This window comes from Fukomys damarensis, unplaced genomic scaffold, assembly GCF_012274545.1.
Source record: "Fukomys damarensis isolate Sample0158 unplaced genomic scaffold, DMR_v1.0_HiC HiC_scaffold_25, whole genome shotgun sequence".
NCBI lineage: Eukaryota > Metazoa > Chordata > Mammalia > Rodentia > Bathyergidae > Fukomys > Fukomys damarensis.
The window spans coordinates 16,822,960-16,843,126 of record NW_022900937.1 but is presented as its reverse complement, the minus strand read 5'-3'; the positions used below and the strand labels follow the sequence as shown (position 1 = coordinate 16,843,126).

Here is a 20,167-nt window from a genome sequence, read left to right as displayed (position 1 = left end):
CATACACAATAGGATGTTGTACAACCATAAGGAAAATGGATCATTTGCAGGAAAATGGATGTATCTGGAAACCATCATGTTGAGTGAAATAAGCCAGACTCGGATAAATACTGCATGTTCTCTCAAATATGTGAAATCTAAAATGGATGACAAGAAAGTAGAAGGGAAAACTTCCATTAGACAAGAGGAAGGAAAAAAGGAGAGAGGTATAACAGTGGGTAATGAAGGATATAAGCAAAACATATGCATTGAGACTCCCTAAAAATGTAAAACTGAGCTGGCCATGGTAATGGATACTTGTAATCCCAGCACACTGGAGGCTGAGGCAGGAGGATTGCTACAAGTGGAGGCCATCTTGTGCTACACAATGAGTTCAACGCCAGCCTGAACTACATAATGAGACCCCATCTCAAAAACAATATGAAAATAAGGGGGAGGCTGGTGGAGAATTATGAGGGGTAAAAAAGTATATTTGCGTATATACAAGTCTGCCAAATTGAAACCCATTGAACTGTATAAAACTAATAAAAAAGAGGAAATAAAAGACTTAAAAAACACTGAAGAACTGAAGACACTAAAAAGTAAAAGCCCTTCCATGTTCACGGATTAGAAGAATAAATATTTTTTAAATGTCCATACTACCCAAGGTGATCTGCAGATCAGTATACTCCTAATCAAAATGCCAATGAGATTCTTCACAAAACTAGAAAGAAAAAAAAAACCTCAAATCCATATGGAAGCACAAAAGATCAATCTTGAGCAAAAACAGTAAAATTGCAGCCAGATATGGCACATGCCTGTAATCCCAGCACTTAGGAGACTGAGGCGGAAGGATCACTGTGAGTTTGAGCTCAGTCTGGGATACCTAGTGAGTTCAAGGGCAGCCTGAACATCTTAAAAAGCCCCCACAAAATAAAATAAAGCTGGAGGCAGTGCAATATCTGATTTCAAGACGTGCTACAAACACAGCATGTTGTTGACATAAAAACAGACAGACCAAAGGAACAGAATAGAGAACTCAGAAATAAATTAATGAATCTACAGGCAGCCGATTCAACAGAGATACCCAAAGCATACACCAGAGGAAGGACAGCCACTTTAACAGCAGCTTCTGGGAAAACTGGATCATTGCATGCATAAGCTTGAAGCTTGAATCTGATCCTTTACCTTAGTGAAAGACCTGAAATTCTCAAACTACTAGAAGAAAACATATGGGAAATGCTTTAAGATAATGGCACAGGCAACAATTTCCTGAAAAGGGCCCTGATAGCTCAGAAAATAAAACCAAGGATTGACAAATGGGATGATACCGAATTGAAAGTTTTGCACAGCGAAGAGTCAACAGAGTGAAGAGACAACCTACAGAACAGGAGAAAATACTCTGGCAGAGTTAATATCCAGAATATATAAAGAACAAAAAACTTTAAAAAATGTAATTCAGCCGCAATCGGCAAATGATCTAGACATTTTTTAAAAGAATTAACAGCTGGCTATACTGAGGCACATCTGTAATCCCAAAAACTTGGGAGGCTGAAGCAGGAGGATTACAAAGTGAAGACCAGCCTAAGCAATTTACCAGGATCCTGTGGTAGGAGAGAGAGAGAGAGGTGCAAACCTGTATTTATTGTAGCACACATCATAATAGCCAACATACAGAATCAGCCTAGTGCAACAGATAAATGAAGAAAATGGAGTTCTATTTAGCCATGAAGAATAAAATGCTGTCATTTGCAGGAAATCAGATGGAACTGGAAAAGATCATGTTGCATAAAATAAGCCAGGCACAAATAACATGTCTTCTCTGTATGTGTGTCTGTGTGGGGCAAACACAAACAAAGCTGAAGGTATAAGAGGATTACTATAGATTGGAAGGGTTCTGGGAGCAAGAATAGAGGAATGGATGGACATGACCAATCACCATGTATGCAGCTTGGAAATATCACAGTGGGTCCCCTTAACCTGCACACTATGTGCTATTATAATAATGAAGAAGGCAAAGTAACCATAATACCATCATCACACTTAAAAGTGTACCAGTAAATGCACATGGACCCCAGCCTAGCGTTCCCGTTACTCGGGAGGCTGGAGATCACTTGGGCTGCTGAATTTGAACCAGACCTGTGCCACATAGTGAGACCAACCAACCAGACAAAAGAAAAACACAACAAAAATCCTCACCAATAATCCCATCATCTCATCTAATGCTCAATTTCCCCTTTGCAACTATCCCCAAAATTTCTTATAGTTGGCCAGGGATTTAGCTCAGTAGTTCCATTGCATGCTTCTCAAGGACAAGGTCCCAAGTTCGATCCCCAGTACCCCCCCAAAAAAATTTTTTTATGGTTGACTTGGTCTATTCAGATGCTTTGTAAAGTCCGCGCTTTGTGATTGGAATGTCTGCAGTCTCTCCCTCTGTTCTAGCTGTGTATCCACGGAGCAGCAGGCTCCATTGCCCTGTGGTCCCAGGCTGGCCTTGGCTGACCGCAGCCTCATGGCGGTCTCTAGCTGGCTTTCCTGGTTGTTACCTCTAGATCTTCCAGGCGGGAGCGTGTCACAGGAACCAAGAGCTTCCCATCACGTATTCTAGAGGCGCCTGACATCCGCTCGTCTCTGTATTCACAACTGCTCCAAGAACTCAGGCGTTGTCACACTGACCCTGTCACAAGGACACTCTCTTGATGACTTGGCTGCTACTGCTGGTCACTGTCCCATGTGTCAGTTCATTAAGGCTGTGGGACTATAATATCCCAACTTATTATTCCTTCTGCATTTGTTAGCTGGAATTTGCCACTTTAAGGAAAAACACCTTCCTCTCTCCATCTACTTTGGTTTCTCTGCGGTGCGGTTTAGACAAGACGTGAGCACTGGAGTTTCTTCCCTTTTCTTTGCTGGTTTCAGAACACGGAACAGCTTCCCTTTTTCAGATCTGGCCTCCAGAATCTGCTCAAAGTCCCACACTGGGGGGTGCAGTGGGGACACCGACTTCCATCTCACTGTCTCTCAAGCCGGTGACCTCCCCACAGGGGCTGCAGGGGTCCTCTGGCTGTGCTTTGGGAACAGTCCTGGGAGCAACAGTCGGGGAAGTGCTTCGCTTAGTGAGCAGTGAAGGCAGGGATTCCTGTGCATGGCCATTGCTTCACTGTGGGTCTCCGGACCTCCTGGCCCAGTAGGGAGCTCCTCCAGGAGTGTGGAAAGTGAGTGGGCATTTCCCCCATAGGTTTTCACCCTCTCAGGAAAGGTAGAAATGGATTCAGTTCCAAACCATAATGTGTCCCATTGCTCTGAGCACCCGTACCCCCTCTTGTGCCCTCTGTGCCTGTCTTTGCTTGGTAAACCCTCCTCACGTCCCTTTCCGTCATCCTAAAAATTGTATTTTGGTGATGGGAGTCAGTGAGCCTGCTGTAGCAGGTGGGTTATGTCTGGGAAACTCTCAGAGTCAGCCCGATGACATTTTCTCTCGATGAGCCACTGGCAGGAGGTTAAAGGGGTGCGACATTGAGAAGATGATTTTGGTGCATCTCACTAAAAGGGTTTTCACTATTTTTTCTTCGCCACTTCTCCCAACTTCTTGCCCTCTGAAACATAGTTTTTGTTTTTGTTTTCCTCTTCCTTTCTCCCCGTCTTCAACTTAGGTCTTTTTTTTCTTTCCAACAGTTAGCGACTCCTATGCTCCTAGTATATGAGTGCTTGTACAGAAAAGCACCGAAGCCAACGGACACTGGCCCTGCCACCACCCAGAAATGGGAGGAGGGGTCAGGAGGCCTCTCCAGGATGCAAAGAGGCCTCCTGAGGTATTTCTTTATGTTATCCCCACACTCCATCCCTGGGTTAGGTTGGACTTCAACAAGCTTCCTTGTCCAGAAAAACTACAAAATAAGGATAAAGTTTAAGGATAAATCCTGTGTCTGGAGCCAGGTTTCTATGCAGCCTGCATGGAAAACTCCAATCCTGAGACAGTGGAGGGGACAACTGGTTTTGGGGTCATGTTGGGGGCCGGGAAATCTCTGAAAGTGATGGACATGTGGGTCCTAAACATTTTAGCTCAAGAGAAGTCCTCTAAACTGATGTTTTTCCCGCTAAACTGCTTTGATCTCTACTCCACCCACAGCTGGAAGGCAGGAGCTCAGTCTGCCTGATGCCACAGCTCCTCTTTTTGAGTGGCTGGGAACACACCCTAAGCCAGCAAATCCAGGTGCCCATTAGCTGACACCATCCACTGGACCTGGTAAAGTCTGTGGACGTAAGCGGAGAAGGGTCCCAGTGGTTTACTTTTTCCCCCTCCTCCCTCCCCTAAGAAAACCCCAATTCGCTTCTTGTCTCTTCTCTCCCACCCTGGCTTTCATCTGTCCAAAAACTCCTGGTGCGGGGGGTTGGGAGGGGTTATGTGACCTCTGTGTTTTGCATCATTTTGACCTGTAGCTGCTATGTGAGATCTTGGACTTTTGAGACCTCTGTGAGTTCTACACACGTGTTATAGGTCCCTAAACATAAAGATCTCTGGGGTAGATTTTTGAGTGAAACCCAATCCTTCCCTATTTTCTCATCCCCTCACTAAAGGCTGGAATAGCTGTGTGCCAGAAACAAGAACGCTTCTTGTAGACAGGAACATCAGTTTTCTGCATGACTAATGGGGTTCCTGGAGTAATCTGTGAGGAAAAACAAGACCAAGCTGTCAACTGGGGGTAGTTCCGCCTCTGGGGTAACAGGGAAGAACCGCCCCTGTGGGTGGTTCTACTCTGGAAAATGGGGCAAAATTTTTTTTCTTCCAAAGTACACAAGGCAAGTCCTGAAGGCATCCAGTGTACCTTGCTGGAGTATGAGTAACTCCACATCTATCCTTGAAATGTCACTTTTATATTATATTTTGCAAAATTGGGACTATTGTAAAAGAGATGATCTTCCTTTAGAACTCAGTATAGGGGCAATACAAGTTAAAAAGTGGGAGGTATGGCCTCTGAATGGGACCCTAAATTTTACATGATATTCTAGCTTGATTTATTCTATAGAAGGGAGAAAAAGATGAAAAAAAAAGTCTTGTATACTCAGGTTTTTGTGACCCTTTATCAAGACCCAAATTTACATGAGTCTTGTGCAATCTGTGATGCCCATGTGCCAAAAGGACCTGTTAAAAGGGAACCCAACCCGATAAAATTACTCTTGGGTGCCCCAACCCGAATACCCCAGGTACCTATGGGACCAACCACAGAGCCCACAGTGGCTCCCCTGGCCCCTAAGAAGACCTTAAAATCTAGCTCAGTTGTTTCCTCTGGCCCGCCTTCTACCAGGGCCACTTTCTGCATCCCACCTCCTCAACAAGCTAGCTGCACCCCCATTACCAACACAATCCAGCTCTGCTGGTGTGACAACAAGTGGCACTTCTTGTCTCCCTAATTATTCAAAGTCACTGTGTATCTGCCTCAAGTCTCAGAGAGGGAACAGGGTGTTGTAACAGTACATGTCCCCTTCTCTGTGAGCGATCTGCCCCAGCCTAAACAAAAACTGGGACAGTTCTCGTAGGACCCAGACAGATTCATAGAGGAGTTTCAGACTCTGACCATAACTTATGACCTAACTTGGACAGATCTTCATGTACTGTTTTCTACTTGCTTCATCCCTTAAAAACTTTTTTAAAAAGTCCATTCATGGGCTGCAGCACGGGCTAAGGCCAATCAATCAAGTGGTACCTCGTTTCATGAATTTAATTCTTTTTGTTTGTTTGTTTTTGTTTTTTTTTGAGACGGTCTCACTATGTAGTTGAGATTGACCTGGAACTCACTATGTAGTCCAGGCTGGTTTCAAACTCACAACAATCCTCCTGCCTCAGCCTCCTGAGTGCTGGGATTACAGGCGTGCACCACCACGCCCGGCCATGAATTTAATTCTTTCCATGATTCTGCTTGCAAACCTAATTGGACAAGAACCAAATCCCATTTCCCCATAAGGTCAAAATTGAACCTAACCAGTGAATTTGATCCAATTCTCATCCAAGTAGTTTTGCAACCAGAATTGTAGAAAGAAATAATTTTGTGAACTGAGGTGCCACTGTACTCAAAATAATGACAAAAAGTATGTGCCTATGGGGGACCCTGGTTAATACTATCAGATTGAAAATGAGGACCACAAAAAACATGATGAAATGATTATTCATTAATTGATGGGGTGAATAAATACATGAGCAAATCAGTCAATTATACAAAGATTAGGACGCCTGATGTGGTGGTGCATATATCCCAGCACTTGGGAGGCTGAGGCAGGAGGATTGCCATAAGTTTGAGGCCAGCTTGGGCTACATAGTGAGCTCACGAATAATCTGAACTACATAACAAGACCTTGTCTCAAAAATAAATAAATAAATAAATAAAACCAAAACGCTGTCTGCTCCAAAAGATTCCAAGTCTTCCCAAGAGGAAAGAAAAAAAAAAAAGAGCTCAGACGGCTGCTACCACCTTGCAGAGCCTGAACACTTACCCAAGGACTGCAGTAAACGAGGCCCTTCTCCTGGGATGGTGGGAAAACACTGAAATCAAGACTGCCATCTCCTCCAAAGAGTGGAGGGGCCACCTGCCTCCATTTTAGCTGTCCCAAATGACTCAGGTGTCCAAGGCCTCCCAAAGCCCCTCTCAACAAAGTGGATATCACTCTACAGGAGCCTTGCATGACTCTCGGCATGGCAGATAAAAGTTCTCATTCTCTTCCATGTAATCTGCGTTTCCTGAGTCCCCTGGACCCCCTTTCTAATAAGACCTGTATTGTGACTGGTGCTGATGGTATTCCTAGGGCCACTTTAATGCCTCTGACCAGCAGATATGGGAAAATAATTCTCACTCGGGCTTGCCTAGTTTTCTCAAAATGTCCTGCCCCATTATTAGGAAGAGATTGTTTTTTGTTTGTCTGTTTGTTTTTTTGTTTTGTTTGGCTCTTTAGGGGGAACTCTATCTGACACCAAAATATTTCTCTCCTTTTTGGTGAACATTAGTATCAGGTCCACTAGACAATATATTTAGAGATACACCTAAATTTTTTTTTTTATCTGAGTGATGGAAAGCACCCTGAGCGAGCTGCACATTCATAGATTGGTTTTTCATATTCAGAGTCTGATTGTGCGTGTTAGCCCACAGTGATTGCCTGAAGAGCCAGGCGTTGGTGCGTGGGAAAGGAACAATTCCCCACATCACTGGTAACAGCAGAGGTCTCAGTGATCCGTGACGCTGTGATGTCCTGGATGGCAAGACAATAGTGCAGCTGAGGGCAGCACGACTCCTACGCAAAACTCCTACAGAGGCAGAAATTCATCTATGGGAAAAACAAGTTTCCCCTTAATCAATGTCTGGTCCTGCTAGGATGTCTCGTTCCCTTGTTGCTAGGACCCTTGCTTGCGTCAGAGCTCTCCGCTCCACTTTTCCGTGCACCGCCCTCTGCCCCTCCGAGAAGCTGTGTGTTCAATAAATAGTGGCAGACTCCAGGAGACAGTGTCTGATAAGCGCTCTGACCGTCCAGGACCACCACTTATGCAGTAAAGGTCTTGTCTTTTGTTATCCCGCCACTCATTCCCTTGGTCAGGTGATTGGAAGTTTGCACGGCTACCGGTATCTGAGGTGAATTCATGGGTCTAGGATGCGAAAGCTCCTGGAAAGATAGTTCACGCCCAGTCTGTTGTCATTTCCTTAGAAGATCCAAACAGCTACCCCCTGTTAATGACAATATTATATTAAGTCAGAGGCCTGCTGGGGGCTACAGCCTCTAATTTCTAAATTCCTCAAACAAGGTCTTTTGGTCCGTTGCTACTCCCCATGCAACTCTCCCCTCCTTCCATACTAAAACAAAGGGAAGAATATCGGTTAGTTCAAAATTTGCAGGATATTAATAAAGCTATAACTCCCTTCATCCTATGGTTCCTAACCTGTACACTGTCCTAATCCAAATACCGGGTGGAACCCCATGGTTTACTGTCTTAGATCATAAAGATGCCTTCTTTTATATTCCGTTGCGTTGTGACTCAGTATCTGTTTAATTTTAAATAAGCAGTGCTGCCGTGGGTTCCAAGACAGTCCTCACTTATTTGAAAATGCTCCAGCAAAAATATTAAGGTCTCTAACTTTAAAAAATGTGGCATGCGGCACGGGTGCAGTATATAAATGATCTCCTTATCTATAGCTTCTATAGCTCCTCAAAGCTAGACTCTGATAATAAAATACTGTTAAATTTTTTTTTTTTTTTGTACCGGGGATCAAACTCCAGTCCTTGCGCTTGCAAGGCAGGCCACCGCGCCGCTGAGCTAAATCCCCAGCCCCAAATTTCTTGTTTAATTTGAAAACTCTGGATGCTCTTTATTTTTTTCTGTTAAGTTTATTGGTACATTTTAGATATACATTGTGATCACATTCGTCATTGGGAATTTGTACCGATACATGATAGATCTTGGTCCTTGTTCTTTCCCCAATTCCCCCTCCCTCCCTTCCACCTTCCTACCCCCCCACCCCTCCCTATTTACAAAAACTTTGTTTCCAGTTTTTCCTTCTTTTAAATTTCTTGGGAGCTACAGGATACTGCATGTTCCCATAAAGGGCTCAGATAGTTCAATAAAGGCTTATGTATTTAGGACATATTTTAACCCCCAAGGAACAAATTTTTACCCCTGAAAAAAAAAAGGAGGCTCTTTTAAAACTAGGCCTACCTTGAACTAAAAGACAGCTCAGGGCCTCCCTAGGGATGGCTGGATTTTATAGGATATAGATTCCCTGATTCAGACTAATAGTAAAGCCTCTCTATAAGGCCACACAAGGGCCTGATCATGAGCTCCTAAAATTGACTAAAAGACAATAAAAGCCTTTTCAAAACTCATGGGCCTGTAGGTTGGAGCTTTAGCTCAGTGGTTCTGCTGCCTGCCTCGCAAACACAAAAACCTGAGTTCTATCCCCAGTACAAAAACAAAAACCACAAGGGCCTGTTGTTATTTACTCCAGCTTTAAAAATTCCTAATCTCAATAAGCCATCTACCCCACGTGGAGCCAAAAGACAGGATGCAGCACTTGGGGGAGCAGTTCTTACTCAGATCGGAAGCCATTCCTTGGCCTGAGGCTCAGCTTTCTAAACAAATGGACTCTGTCGTGTGGACAGCCTGGATGTTTACAAGCTGTGACCGCCACAACACTCCTGGCTGATGAAGCCACTACATGAACTCTAGGGCACCTAGTTGGGGTCAAACACCCACCCTCCCCAGTCGGGTTCAAAGTGTTTTCAATGAGAAGACACCAGTGGCTGACTGCAGGATGCCTATCTAAATATCAAGGTCTCCTATTAGTCTCAACGATTACTCTCCAGGCGCATCAGATTTTGAGTCCAGCAACCTTACCTCCCACCCTGGGTGGAGGTAGCCTGCTTCCTTCTGTGTGCAAACTGCAGAACAGGTTTAGTCCAGCAGGCCCTTAGACAACCAGTTCACTGACAGGAGCAGCTGCTGTTGTGTCCAAGTCGCGAAGTCCCCAAAGACCACCCAGGAGTCAGGTCCGGTGCAATTGCAAGAGGAGTTTATTGTAAGCTCGAGCCTGGACTCTCAGGTGTCACCGTCACAGCGGCTTCAGACTGAGAGCCCAGATCCAATTTTGAACCAAGTTTATATAAGATTCTTCTGTTGCTATTTTTAGTTTTCCCTTATCTTCCAATACTTAATGTTTATATCTGCAAAATCATCATGGGGTGCTGGGAGGGTACATATTGGAAAGTTACCTAAGGCCTTCATTAGACAATTAATTCCTCTTTTCTGACTTTTGCTAATTAAGATGTATAACTGTCTATATCCACTATAATTAATTTCTATATTGATTAGATCACACAAAAAGAAGCTTTTCTATTAACTGTGATTAATTTCTATATCGGCTATAACTAAATTAATTCCTATATCAGCTATAACTAATTTCTATATTAATTAAATCATACAAAAAGAAGCTTGTCTTAACATTTTAAAAAGAGGAACAGAAGCAGGGTGGAGATGCCCTAAAAGAGGAGGAAGCACAGAGAAGAATGGAATTTTTTTTTTAGAAGCACAGAGAAATTGCCACATAGAATGTGTGGGACCTAAATTACAAGCCCTTGCTAAATGGCAAAGGGCCTAGGAGACAGTGTCCTGAACCCCTCCCATTGTAGCCACAGCCCCGACCTTTGTTCCAGCCCTGGCCTAAGAATGTGGATCACTCTTGTATTGTTTGAAGTCCGGATCTGAATCTACCTGTAAATTAGAGACTCCAGACATAGAGCCCCAAGTTAATTGACAAACTGTTTGCTCATCTGGAGTGTCTTGGTGACCTTTGAGACATCCTATAGGTGGTACCTGTTACTCATCAATATGTGACTGTTGAACATGTGACTGCTGACCACCAGCTCAAGTCAGCAGACCTTTGTCCCCTGTCTGTGAGCCCAAAATGTTAACCCCCTCTTTTACTCCCTATAAGAGGACCTCGGCCCCTGAGCGAGGTGCCTCTCTGAGCCACCTGGCTCTGGGAGTGCCGTCTGGCCAGACTAATAAAGCTCTCTTTACCATCTAGCCTGGTGTGTTCCTTCCTGGGTTTCTCGTTCTCCGTTGAGCTCCCGGAGCCTCGCTGGGTGTTGGGCCCAGCATTGTGGAGGCCTTTTTGGCTGTTCACACTCCGTGGAGTGGAAGTGAGATTTTAGGTCTTACAAATGGAAACTGTCACATAGAATGAAATTTCTCAGAAAGGAACTTTTGCATTTATTCTATTCTGGGTAAGGGGTTTGGAGCCCACCGTGACCTGGAAACTTGGTCCTCACACTACATGAGTGAGGGTCTCAGACAGTGGGGTATTCGGCCCTTAGCCTCCAAGAGATAACTGAGGCAAAGCCACTTGCTTCAGACTCAGCACAAAAAGCTAAAACCCATGCCCTTACCTGAGCCTTACAACCTGGAACAAACAAGCAAGTCCACATCTATACTGACTCCCCATAGGCTTTCTTAGTCCTTCGTGCCTATGGGGCCATAGAGAAAAAAAATGGAACTCTTAACAAGAACAGAAACAAAAACAAAAATCCTCCCCAATTAAACACAGGCCTGAGGTTCTTTCCCTCCAGCAGTGTGGCTGCTGACAAAAGAGGCCCTAATATACTACAAAGGGCATCAAAAGGACAATTCTCCCATAAGCCGGGGAAATCCCTTGGCAGCTCACAGTGCCAAACAAGCAGCACTAAAAGTGGCCTCACAGATGGCTTTAATATCTCCAACTCCAAGCAGAAGTACAAGCCCTTCCTTTTCAGAAATCAAAAAAAGAAAAAAGAACGGACAAAGGCAGCGAGGATATAAGTCAAAAATCGATGGCCAGTGAGTTAAAGAAAAGGATCACAAAGTTTTATTACCTTAGACTGATTAATAAAAATTATTAAAGGAACCCATGATTTATGCCATCTAGGGAGAGAAATACTGATCACCTTGGTCAATTGTACTTTTGGGGGGAAAAGCCTTGAATACACTATTTGAGAAGTCACTATTTGGGAAGTCACAATGGCTTGGCCCCCTGACCTCCAAAACAACCCAAGAGGAAAAGTTAAACCTCTGCCTTTGCCCAGTGCAGAGGCGAGGTTCCTTCCCTAGAGAGGACTGGCCACTAGAGTCCCCCCAGAAACCCCCTGCCAGGGACACACATACCTCTTAGTTTTTGCTGACACCTTCTCCAGGTGGATAAAAACATATACCCTCTGGGGGCCAGGGATTTAGCTCAGTGTTCCTGCTGCCTGCCTGCCTTGCAGGCACAAGGTTCTGATTTCGATCACTGGTACAAAACAAAAAACAAAAAAAACCCACTTGGAATAAAAAGGCCCAAAAAGTTGCTAAAGCTTTGTTAAAAGACACTGCTCCTAAATTGGACTTCCCAAGTTACTTTAGAGCAGTAATAAACCATCTTGTCTCTAGAGTGACAAAAAAGTTCTACAAGCCTTAAAAATAACTTGTTATTGTCATACCTCTTGGCATCTCAGACATAAAAATAAGGTTAAAAGACCCAATGCATATTAAAACCACTCTGAAAGAATTATGCCAAAACCCCTCAGAGTCTTAGTTAAAACTATTAGCTATTGCTTTACTCGGGATTAAAATTGCTCTCAAAGCCTTTGTCCAACTAAGCCTCCTGTGGGAGGCCATTTCTAGCTCCAGAGCTAGTCACTGATCCTAAAACATAAAAAAATGATGAAATACATCATCGATCTAGGTCAAATACAGAAGGCTTTACTAAAATACAACAATGAAGTCAACCTTATGATGGGACCCCATGGCAGAAAGAGCTGCTCACCTCACGGTGGCCGGGAAGCCAAGAGAGGTCTCAGTATCCCCTTCAAGGGCACCCCTATAACCTAACTTCCTCTAGGCTCTGCCTCCAGGCTGGGGACCAAGCTCACAGACCTTTAAGGGACACGTCAGACTCAAGCCACAGCCCCATTCCGAGGTGATTGCTCTTGCAGCTCCGTGGAAGAAGACACATGTTGAGCTTCCTGTGTTCCCAGGACTCTTGTTTCCTGGGGACCTCATGGGAGCCAAATGTCTACTTTGAGAAACCCCTGCTGGCCACTGAAGATCCTTCACCACCACCCAGCCTCAGGGGAGTGGTCTGGGCAGAATTTAGGGGCAGGTGATCTGGGTTGTACCTCACATGGGAGTTGGAGGCAGAAGGGCCTTAGTTCCAGGAAACTCCTAGACCCCATAAGCTTCTAAGGGGGTCACTGTTCATGTGTGAAAGAGGACTCTGCAGGTGGCTGCCGACAGACCTGCCCCTCCTCCACGCCCAGGGGAGGAGGATATCTCCTTGCTCTCCTGGTTTCCAAGATGACTAAGAATGGGAGGCACTCGAGGCGGAGCTGGAGCCACAGGCCCTGACTGTTGTTAATTAGGCAGCTGTATAACGGCTGACTTCTAATGCCAAAACCGTACCCCCAGCCTTTAGGTTCCACCCAGATGATTGATGTGTTTCATTTAGTCTACTGATAGATTTTTAAAGTTTTGATTTAGTTGCTAACACTGAAAGAGATCACAGATGAAAATCAAGGTCTCCAGCCTCTCTGGCAGCCTGGGCTCCTGGGTCCATATCCACATCTGCACACAGTGGCAACTGGCTGAGCTCCTTTAGGCAGAACATGGGCTCTTAGGTTTGCCACAGTCCCCACCATACCCCACTGAACCCCTACTCTGAGTTTGGGGCACCCCTGCCTTCTGTAGGTCAGTGACCTCTAGTCTTACTCTGTGCCTGCTTGATCTTCCCAGTGGCATCTTCAGACCTTAGCTGGCGCTGTTCTTAACTCACGGGGCTATTGTTGGAAATCTTTGTGGGAAGGGAGCTTAGATTGCGGAGACGGAGCCTCCCGTGGAATCTTCAGTACGCCCTGTCCTGCTCACGCCAAGCTTCCTGTGGACTTTGAGATGGGGCTGAATACTGATGCGAAGTTGGCCAGGATCATCCTGGGAGGCCCATGTGGCAGACGGCATGAGAATCAGAGTCCACAACCTGGTTTGGGACATCCAGAGTGTGGCTTATGAGCTGACTGGGTGGGGGAGGTAGGACGGCTCATGCTCCTGAGAATTTAAGGGACAAAGAAGCCCCAACCACTATCTGGTTTGAAAGAGGAGGAACACAGGTTTGTAGAAGGAGCCAGATTCAGGTGCTGAGAGAAAACAGACAACTCTGAGCTTAGGTAAAATGGCTAAGCAGCCAGTTTATTTGGGGTCTTCCGATGGTTTGAGGTGAGCAGAGTTACTGGGCTTTGGGGAGCTGCCCCAGTGCCAGGGGGAGATTCTGGGCTCCTGATTTCAGACCAGGTACTCTTTGGAGATGCACAGAAGGCCACCTAGAAGAGCCATGCCCACAACAGCCACAGCCACCAGTGCCAAGTCCCACCAGATCCCCAGGTGGGCCCAGGACTCCTGCAGCTGCCAGCCACAGTTGCCCATCTGGTAGCCAGTCAGCTGGCCCAGGGAGCGGTGGGCAGCACGGGCAGGGCTGGTGCAGAGGATGTCCGCCAGGGAGCCGGGCACATGGTCCTCCAGCCAGAGGCGCAGATAGGTGAGGCCACAGTCACAATGCCAAGGGTTCTGAGACACATCGAGAGTCCACAGCTGGGGCAGGTGGTCAAAGGCACCTGGGGGCACGGAGCGCAGACTGTTGTTGGCCAGAAGGAGATGGCGTGTGTTGGAGGGCAGGGTAGGCAGGACCGTGAGCCCACGCCCCTCACAGTCCACACGAAGCCCCATGGTTTCCAGGGCCTGGCAGCTGCATGAGGTTGGGCAGTCCTGCGTGGCCTCTGCCACGGTCCAGAGCAGGAGCAGAAGCCCCCAGGCAGGCATCAGGCAGGCAGGCTGCGGGGAGAAAGGGCACAAGGAAGGGCCTACTGGTGGGGCCTGGGACAAGGGATGCTCACCTCCCTTCTTGGACCTCAGATTTCTCCTTAGTGGCACAGGGTGGTGGCTGAAGGCCTCACCTGACACGCCAGAGACAGGACAGTGAGGGTGGCTGAGTGTGGGAGTGTGCCCTTGGGAAGGGACTTTCTGGAACCTAGCAGAGACCCCATTATCTTCTTGGGCTGAGGGGCGTGAATGACAGCTCAGTGAGTCCCAGCCCTGGCCCATGGCCCCCAGACACCAGGAGAGACCAAGACTGGGGTCAGGCAGCAGAGTGTCCATGGTCATCTGTCTGATGGGTTCCCTGCAGCGGGGGCAGTAAGGCTGTTTCCTCTTCTTCAACAGAGTTTTCCCCCAGCGCGCCTCAGTGAATATTCAGTGACTCAGTGAATGAATCTAGGGACAGAGGTGGCCTGCTCTGGCCCTGCCAGTCCAGCAGGAGGGGCCACCAGGCAGGAGACATGCTGGGTAATAAGGAGGCCACTTACCTGCAGCCTTCAGTCAGGCACCTCTTCTGTGACTCACACTGTTCCCCTGGAGCCCACGGTGACAGTGCTGTGGGAGGCAGTTGATGGTGGCCGCTGCGGAGGGCAGGAAGGAAATGATGAAAAGAGACCAGCTTATCCCCCAAGTGCAGAGCAGGGCTATCTCCAGAGACAAGAGGTCTGGGGGCCTTGGGCACAGAACCGCAGGCTGACCCCAGTTTAGGGGAGGGCATCCCATTCCACTGTTGTCTCCTGGGGCACTGGTGCTGCATCTATGGGAGACATGAAGCAGCCCCTCCCTGGGTTCCAGGGGGTTTCCAGGGTCTTCTAGAGGACAAGACCACTGAGGTGAGGGCCTCTGTGGTTGTTCCTCTCAATCCCAGTTTTCCCCATCTGTAAAATGGGAGCAATAACCTCCATCCTGTTTGTCTCCCAGAACTGTGAGCTGGATAGCTCCCTCAGCAGAGGCTCTACAGGGGACAGTAACTTTTCTCTTTTAGTTCTTGGGACTGAACCCAGGGTCTTCCTACTGAGCTACAACCCTATTTCTTTCTTTCTTTTCTTTTGAATTGAACTCAGGACCTTGCACTTGCCAGGCAGGCACAGAGCCAATGAACTAAATCCCCAGCCCCTTTATTTTTTATTTTAAGATAGAATCTCACTAAGTTGCCCAGGCTGGACTTGAATTTGAGAAACTCCTGCCTCAGCCTCCCAGACTTCTAGGATTACTAGCTTGTGCCACCACACCCAGCTTAGTGAGCTATTTTTAATCCTCTTCACTCCTTCTGAATGAGTCCAGGAGAGAATCCCTTTTTATGCCCTGGTATCTTTAGCATCTGACACTTCCTGAGTACTCTTTCTAATGAACGGCTGCAGGCCAGAGTCTTAAAACCTCTATGAGACCTTGGTGTCTAGCTAGAATTAAAGACCATTGCTTTATTTGCATTATATCTACTTCTAGCTACTTTCTATTTATGGAACTGACATCATTTTCCATTAATGTTAGTGATCCACATTCCCTTTAAAAGATAAATGTATCATTAATTTTATTATGTTTTAGAGTTATAAGATATTAATAAAAATTAAGCCTAAGAGTTAAATATTATCATTATATTGGAAAATTAAAACATTATATATACATTTAATAATAAATCATGAAGATTTCACTATTACAAAATAAAACCAAGTCCATCAGTGGTTTGCAGATGGCAGAGTTTGTGCATGTAGCAGGGAGGTGGCCATGGAATTCAGCAAACCCCTGGAGAACATCAATACTTTGGAGTCATACAGAAGGGGTTTTGGTGACCTAAACAAGCAGATTCTCAGCCAAGAAGTGCCCAGGTTGGGGGCTGCTAAGGGTGGGGTCAATGGGAGGAAGGTGAACCCATTGAAAGGGGAAAGAAGACCCATGGGCCAACCCCGTGGTGATGACTGGTGTTGGCTAAGGACACAAAACCAGGATGAGGGGGCCTGGGTCTCTGTGTAAAGTCACTCAGGTGGGCTTAGGACTAGAGAGGGAAACAGAGGCTAGGAGCACCAAGGGAGAGAGAGTGTCTCTTTCAAGGGCTGCCCAAGTTGCCTGGCCTGGTTTTCCGCATCCTTTTGCTGTAGGGAAACTGAGGCATTCTGCCCTTTCAGGCTCCTTGTTTGGAAGCCCCTCTCTGGTCTTTTCCTTTCAGTCTGTAACTATGCCTATGGGCTCTTTTATTCTAGAAAACCCTTGTGTGCCTGTATTTTGGACACCACAGCACCCCCTTGTCCTATCCCACAGCCAAACCAGGTGTCGGGCTGTTCCCTGTGGGCACTGAGTCCTCTCTAGCCATTTATAGCTCTCTTGGCCTCAAGTCCCACTTGGCTCCCCACCTCTGACTCCTCCCCAACCTGGGCATCCTGTTTCCCTGCACGTCTGATCAGTGACCTAGGGAACCCTCATACTTGCCATGGCCTAAATGGACTCTGTGCCCCCACACACCCAAAGGTGCCCGCATCTCAGTATTCTCCATGGCAGGGAGAGCTGGCATCATCCACACGGTCACCCAGCAACCAGTGTGCCATTCTGGAACGACCTGGTCCTTTGGTCCACATCTCATCAGCCACCAAGTTGAAGCAACTGCTTTCTGCATATCTCTGGCCTGCATCCTCTCCTCTGTGGTCCCACACTTTGCTCCCTCTCTGGTCCCCTGCTCTTCACTGTCAACAGCACAGCTCAGTCCTGCTACCTTCTCCTCTCATCCTTCGATTCTAGAAGGGAAATCTGCTCTCTACAAGGTCCCGGCCCCCTCGTTTCTTATGGCTGCTTCTGAGTAATTTCTCTTCCTTACTCCAAACCCGTGTTCTTTAGAAACTTGTGATAAAATACACATAAAGTAATATTTACCTTTTTATCCTTTTTTGCCCAGCAGAGTGTGAGCACCCTTGCTCCTGCCAATTGCTAAACAGGCCAGAGACCTTTTCACTTTTCTTTTATCTCTCGCTGGGAATTTGGCTCAGTGGTTTTGCGGCCTGCCTCACAAGTGCGAGGACCTGGGTTCGATCCCTGGTACAAAAAAAAAGTCATTCTTTTATCTCTCTCACCGTCATGGCCCCACAGCTGACTCGGGAATGACCCCCCCACCAGCATCCATTCTCCTTTTCAAGTGTACGCTGAGCCTTCCTGCCGAAGACTACATATCCCAGCCTCCTTTGCTGTGGGACTTGACATGTGACTAAGTTTGGACCAATGGGAAAAGAGGAGGAAGTGACACACATGCTTTCTGGGCCATTTATATAGAGAAAGGGCATGTTCTTCTTAGTTTCTCCTTCTGGCTGTAAGAATGGTAGGTTGTTTTGGACCTAAATTGAGAATGGCGGAGCTAAAATGTAGAAGGAGCGGAGGTCCATGTTTATGGTGATTTTGGAACTGCCATCCCAGCTCTGGCTTACTTATCTGGATCTTCTCGCTGAAAGAGAAAATTTAAGCATCTGTCTTCGGGTCTCTTTGATAGAGCAACTGAATATACTCCCGCCACCAAACTCATCCATCTCTCAATAGCTGCGTACACGGTCCACGATTCCACCTGCTGCCCCAGCAGAGGTGCTGTTCCTATCTAAAGAGTGGGTAGCCTATCCAGGTGACACATGCCTATAATCTCAGCGTCCTTTGAGGCAGAGGCAGGAAAATTGCAAGTTTGAGCCCAGCCTGGGCAAGTTAGCCATTTATCGAAACCCTGTTTTTAAAATAAGACAGTGGGGGAGGGGGCTGCTAGAGCTGTAGCTCAATGTGAAAGCCCTGAGTTCTCTCTCCATACTGTGAAAAGAAAAGGAGAGACAAGTAAGGAAAGAAAAGGAAAGTCAGTCACATGGATAGAATCCCAAGGAATGGCTCCCAAGATTCCGCAGTGCAACCCCAGAACTAGTAAAAGTGCTGAGCTGTCTTATCACCCCTGTACTTGTTGTGGATTTTATGACACAGTCGACCCTAAAAAACAGAGACTTTCCGGGAGAGCCTAACCTAATCAAGAGAGTATTCTCTGGCTGGCGGCCCAGGAAGGAACGATGTCCCATGCACCATTGCTGGATCTGCCATCACCTGGATGGACCTACAGGTTAGTGCTCCGCAGAGGGACCCAGACCTGTGACACTGTGATTTCTACCTCGGGAGACCATAGGCAGAGAACCCAGAAGAGCTGCATGGTGCCTGGACTCAGCTCACAAGCAGGGTAAGAAAATATCTGAGTATCGATTTAAGCCTCTGGATTTGGGGTTCTTTGTTGCAGTAACAGTGAGCAAAAGCCAGTTCCTGCTTGTAGAGTCTGCATTCTGTCCTCTTCCACCTTCTCTGGGTGTTGCTCCTGCAGCTGTCCCCTCTCTGCCTTTGCTACTGCCCTCATCTTTGCTAGCTTTCATTACTCCTACTTTCTATAACCTGTGAGATCTTCTGTGACTTGATCCATTTTCTTCTTTTTGTTTTTCTGACCCAAGGTTCAAGCCAGGGTTGAATTTGCTATGAAATCCAAGCTGACCTCAAACTCAAGATCCTCCTGCCTCAGCCTTCCAGATGCTGGGATTAGAGTTGTATACCACCAGCCAGGCCTGGTGGTGCACGCCAGTAATCCTAGCACTCGGAAGGCTGAGGCAGGAGGATTGCTGTGAGTTTGAGACCAGCCTGGGCTGCATAGTGAGTACTAGGTCAGTCTCAACTACATAGAGAGACCCTGCCTCAAAAAAAAAAAAAAAAAAAATAGAGACGTATACCACCATCTTTTCCTTTCCTTCTTTCTTTTTTTTTATTGTGATGTAGTATTTATATATCCTTATATAGTTAATCAGTACATGTAATGATAATTTGATATATATGGTAATTTATGGTAATATGATAACTTGACACATGTACACATTTGATACATGTATACAATATTTATTAAGCAACTCAGTGGCCAGGGAGCGCTGGGGAGGGAACCCAGGGGCTTGCGCATGCTAGGCAGGTGCTCTACAGTGAGCCACACTCCAGGCTCAGGAAGGCATTGTTTACTAAATGCTGTTAGCCTTACTGGCCATCTCTCCAGCACCTCTGTTACCTTGATTTTAGTCTCTGTCTCTGGCTACAAAAGTTTGACCTTGCCATTTCCCTGCTCAACATCTTTCATGGCTCCCTAGTATCTTCAGGACAAAGTGGAGTTCCTCAGCTTCCTGGTAGGTCATCTTTGTCCCTTACTCCCCACCCTACGTGCTGTCTCTCTGCCTTTGCCTCTGCATCCTGTCTTCCTGGAGCTGTCCCCACATTTCCCCAGCACCCTCCATCCTCTAAGACTGGCCCAGGGTGCGACCTCCTCCGGGAAGTTTGAGTCCATTGTCAGTTGGCCCAGTCACTTTAGGTTCAGGGCAAGGCACACATCAAGGCAGAAGCTGGCTGAGGAAGCTGCCTCAGTTTCCAAATCTACAAAATGCAGAAAATCAAATTCACCTCTTCAGGTTGCTGTGAGCATTGAGCAAGTTAAGTGCATCCAGTGTTTGGCGAGGACCTGGGTGAGCAGTGGGCACTGGGTAGGAAATCGCCATGGGTCGGTGCTGTCCAGATGCTATTGGGAAATAAAACTTAAGCCTGATGCCTTGGGAGCCCTTGGGGCAAGGAAGATTGTGTCTTTTGGGCAGCCCTAAAACTAGTTCTTTCACCTGGCTCTTGGCCCCCACTTGTAGAGTTTGGAAACCAACTGCATCTGGTCAGTTTATTGTGATGTTTCTCTTTCTTTTTCTTTTTTTTCCTTTTTCTTTTCTTTCTTCCTCTCGTTCCTCCTCTCTCTCTCTCTCCCTCCCT

The 20,167-nt window shown here is 46.6% G+C and overlaps 1 protein-coding gene across 2 annotated transcripts; it reads right to left on the bottom strand.

The window, feature by feature from the left end:
- Positions 1-13,717: 13,717 nt before the first annotated feature.
- Gp9 (glycoprotein IX platelet) lies at positions 13,718-17,556 on the bottom strand. Of its 2 annotated transcripts, none has more exons than XM_010641144.2 (3): positions 17,252-17,556; positions 14,878-14,970; positions 13,718-14,347 (listed from the first exon to the last, which is right to left on the bottom strand). In XM_010641144.2, exon 3 carries the CDS (start codon positions 14,333-14,335, stop codon positions 13,802-13,804), a length of 534 nt encoding a protein of 177 aa, XP_010639446.1. In that variant the 5' UTR covers positions 14,336-14,347; positions 14,878-14,970; positions 17,252-17,556; the 3' UTR covers positions 13,718-13,801. The 2 variants fall into 2 exon arrangements, with proteins under 2 accessions (XP_010639446.1, XP_010639448.1); XM_010641146.2 differs by having other exon boundaries at positions 17,449-17,556.
- Positions 17,557-20,167: the final 2,611 nt, after the last annotated feature.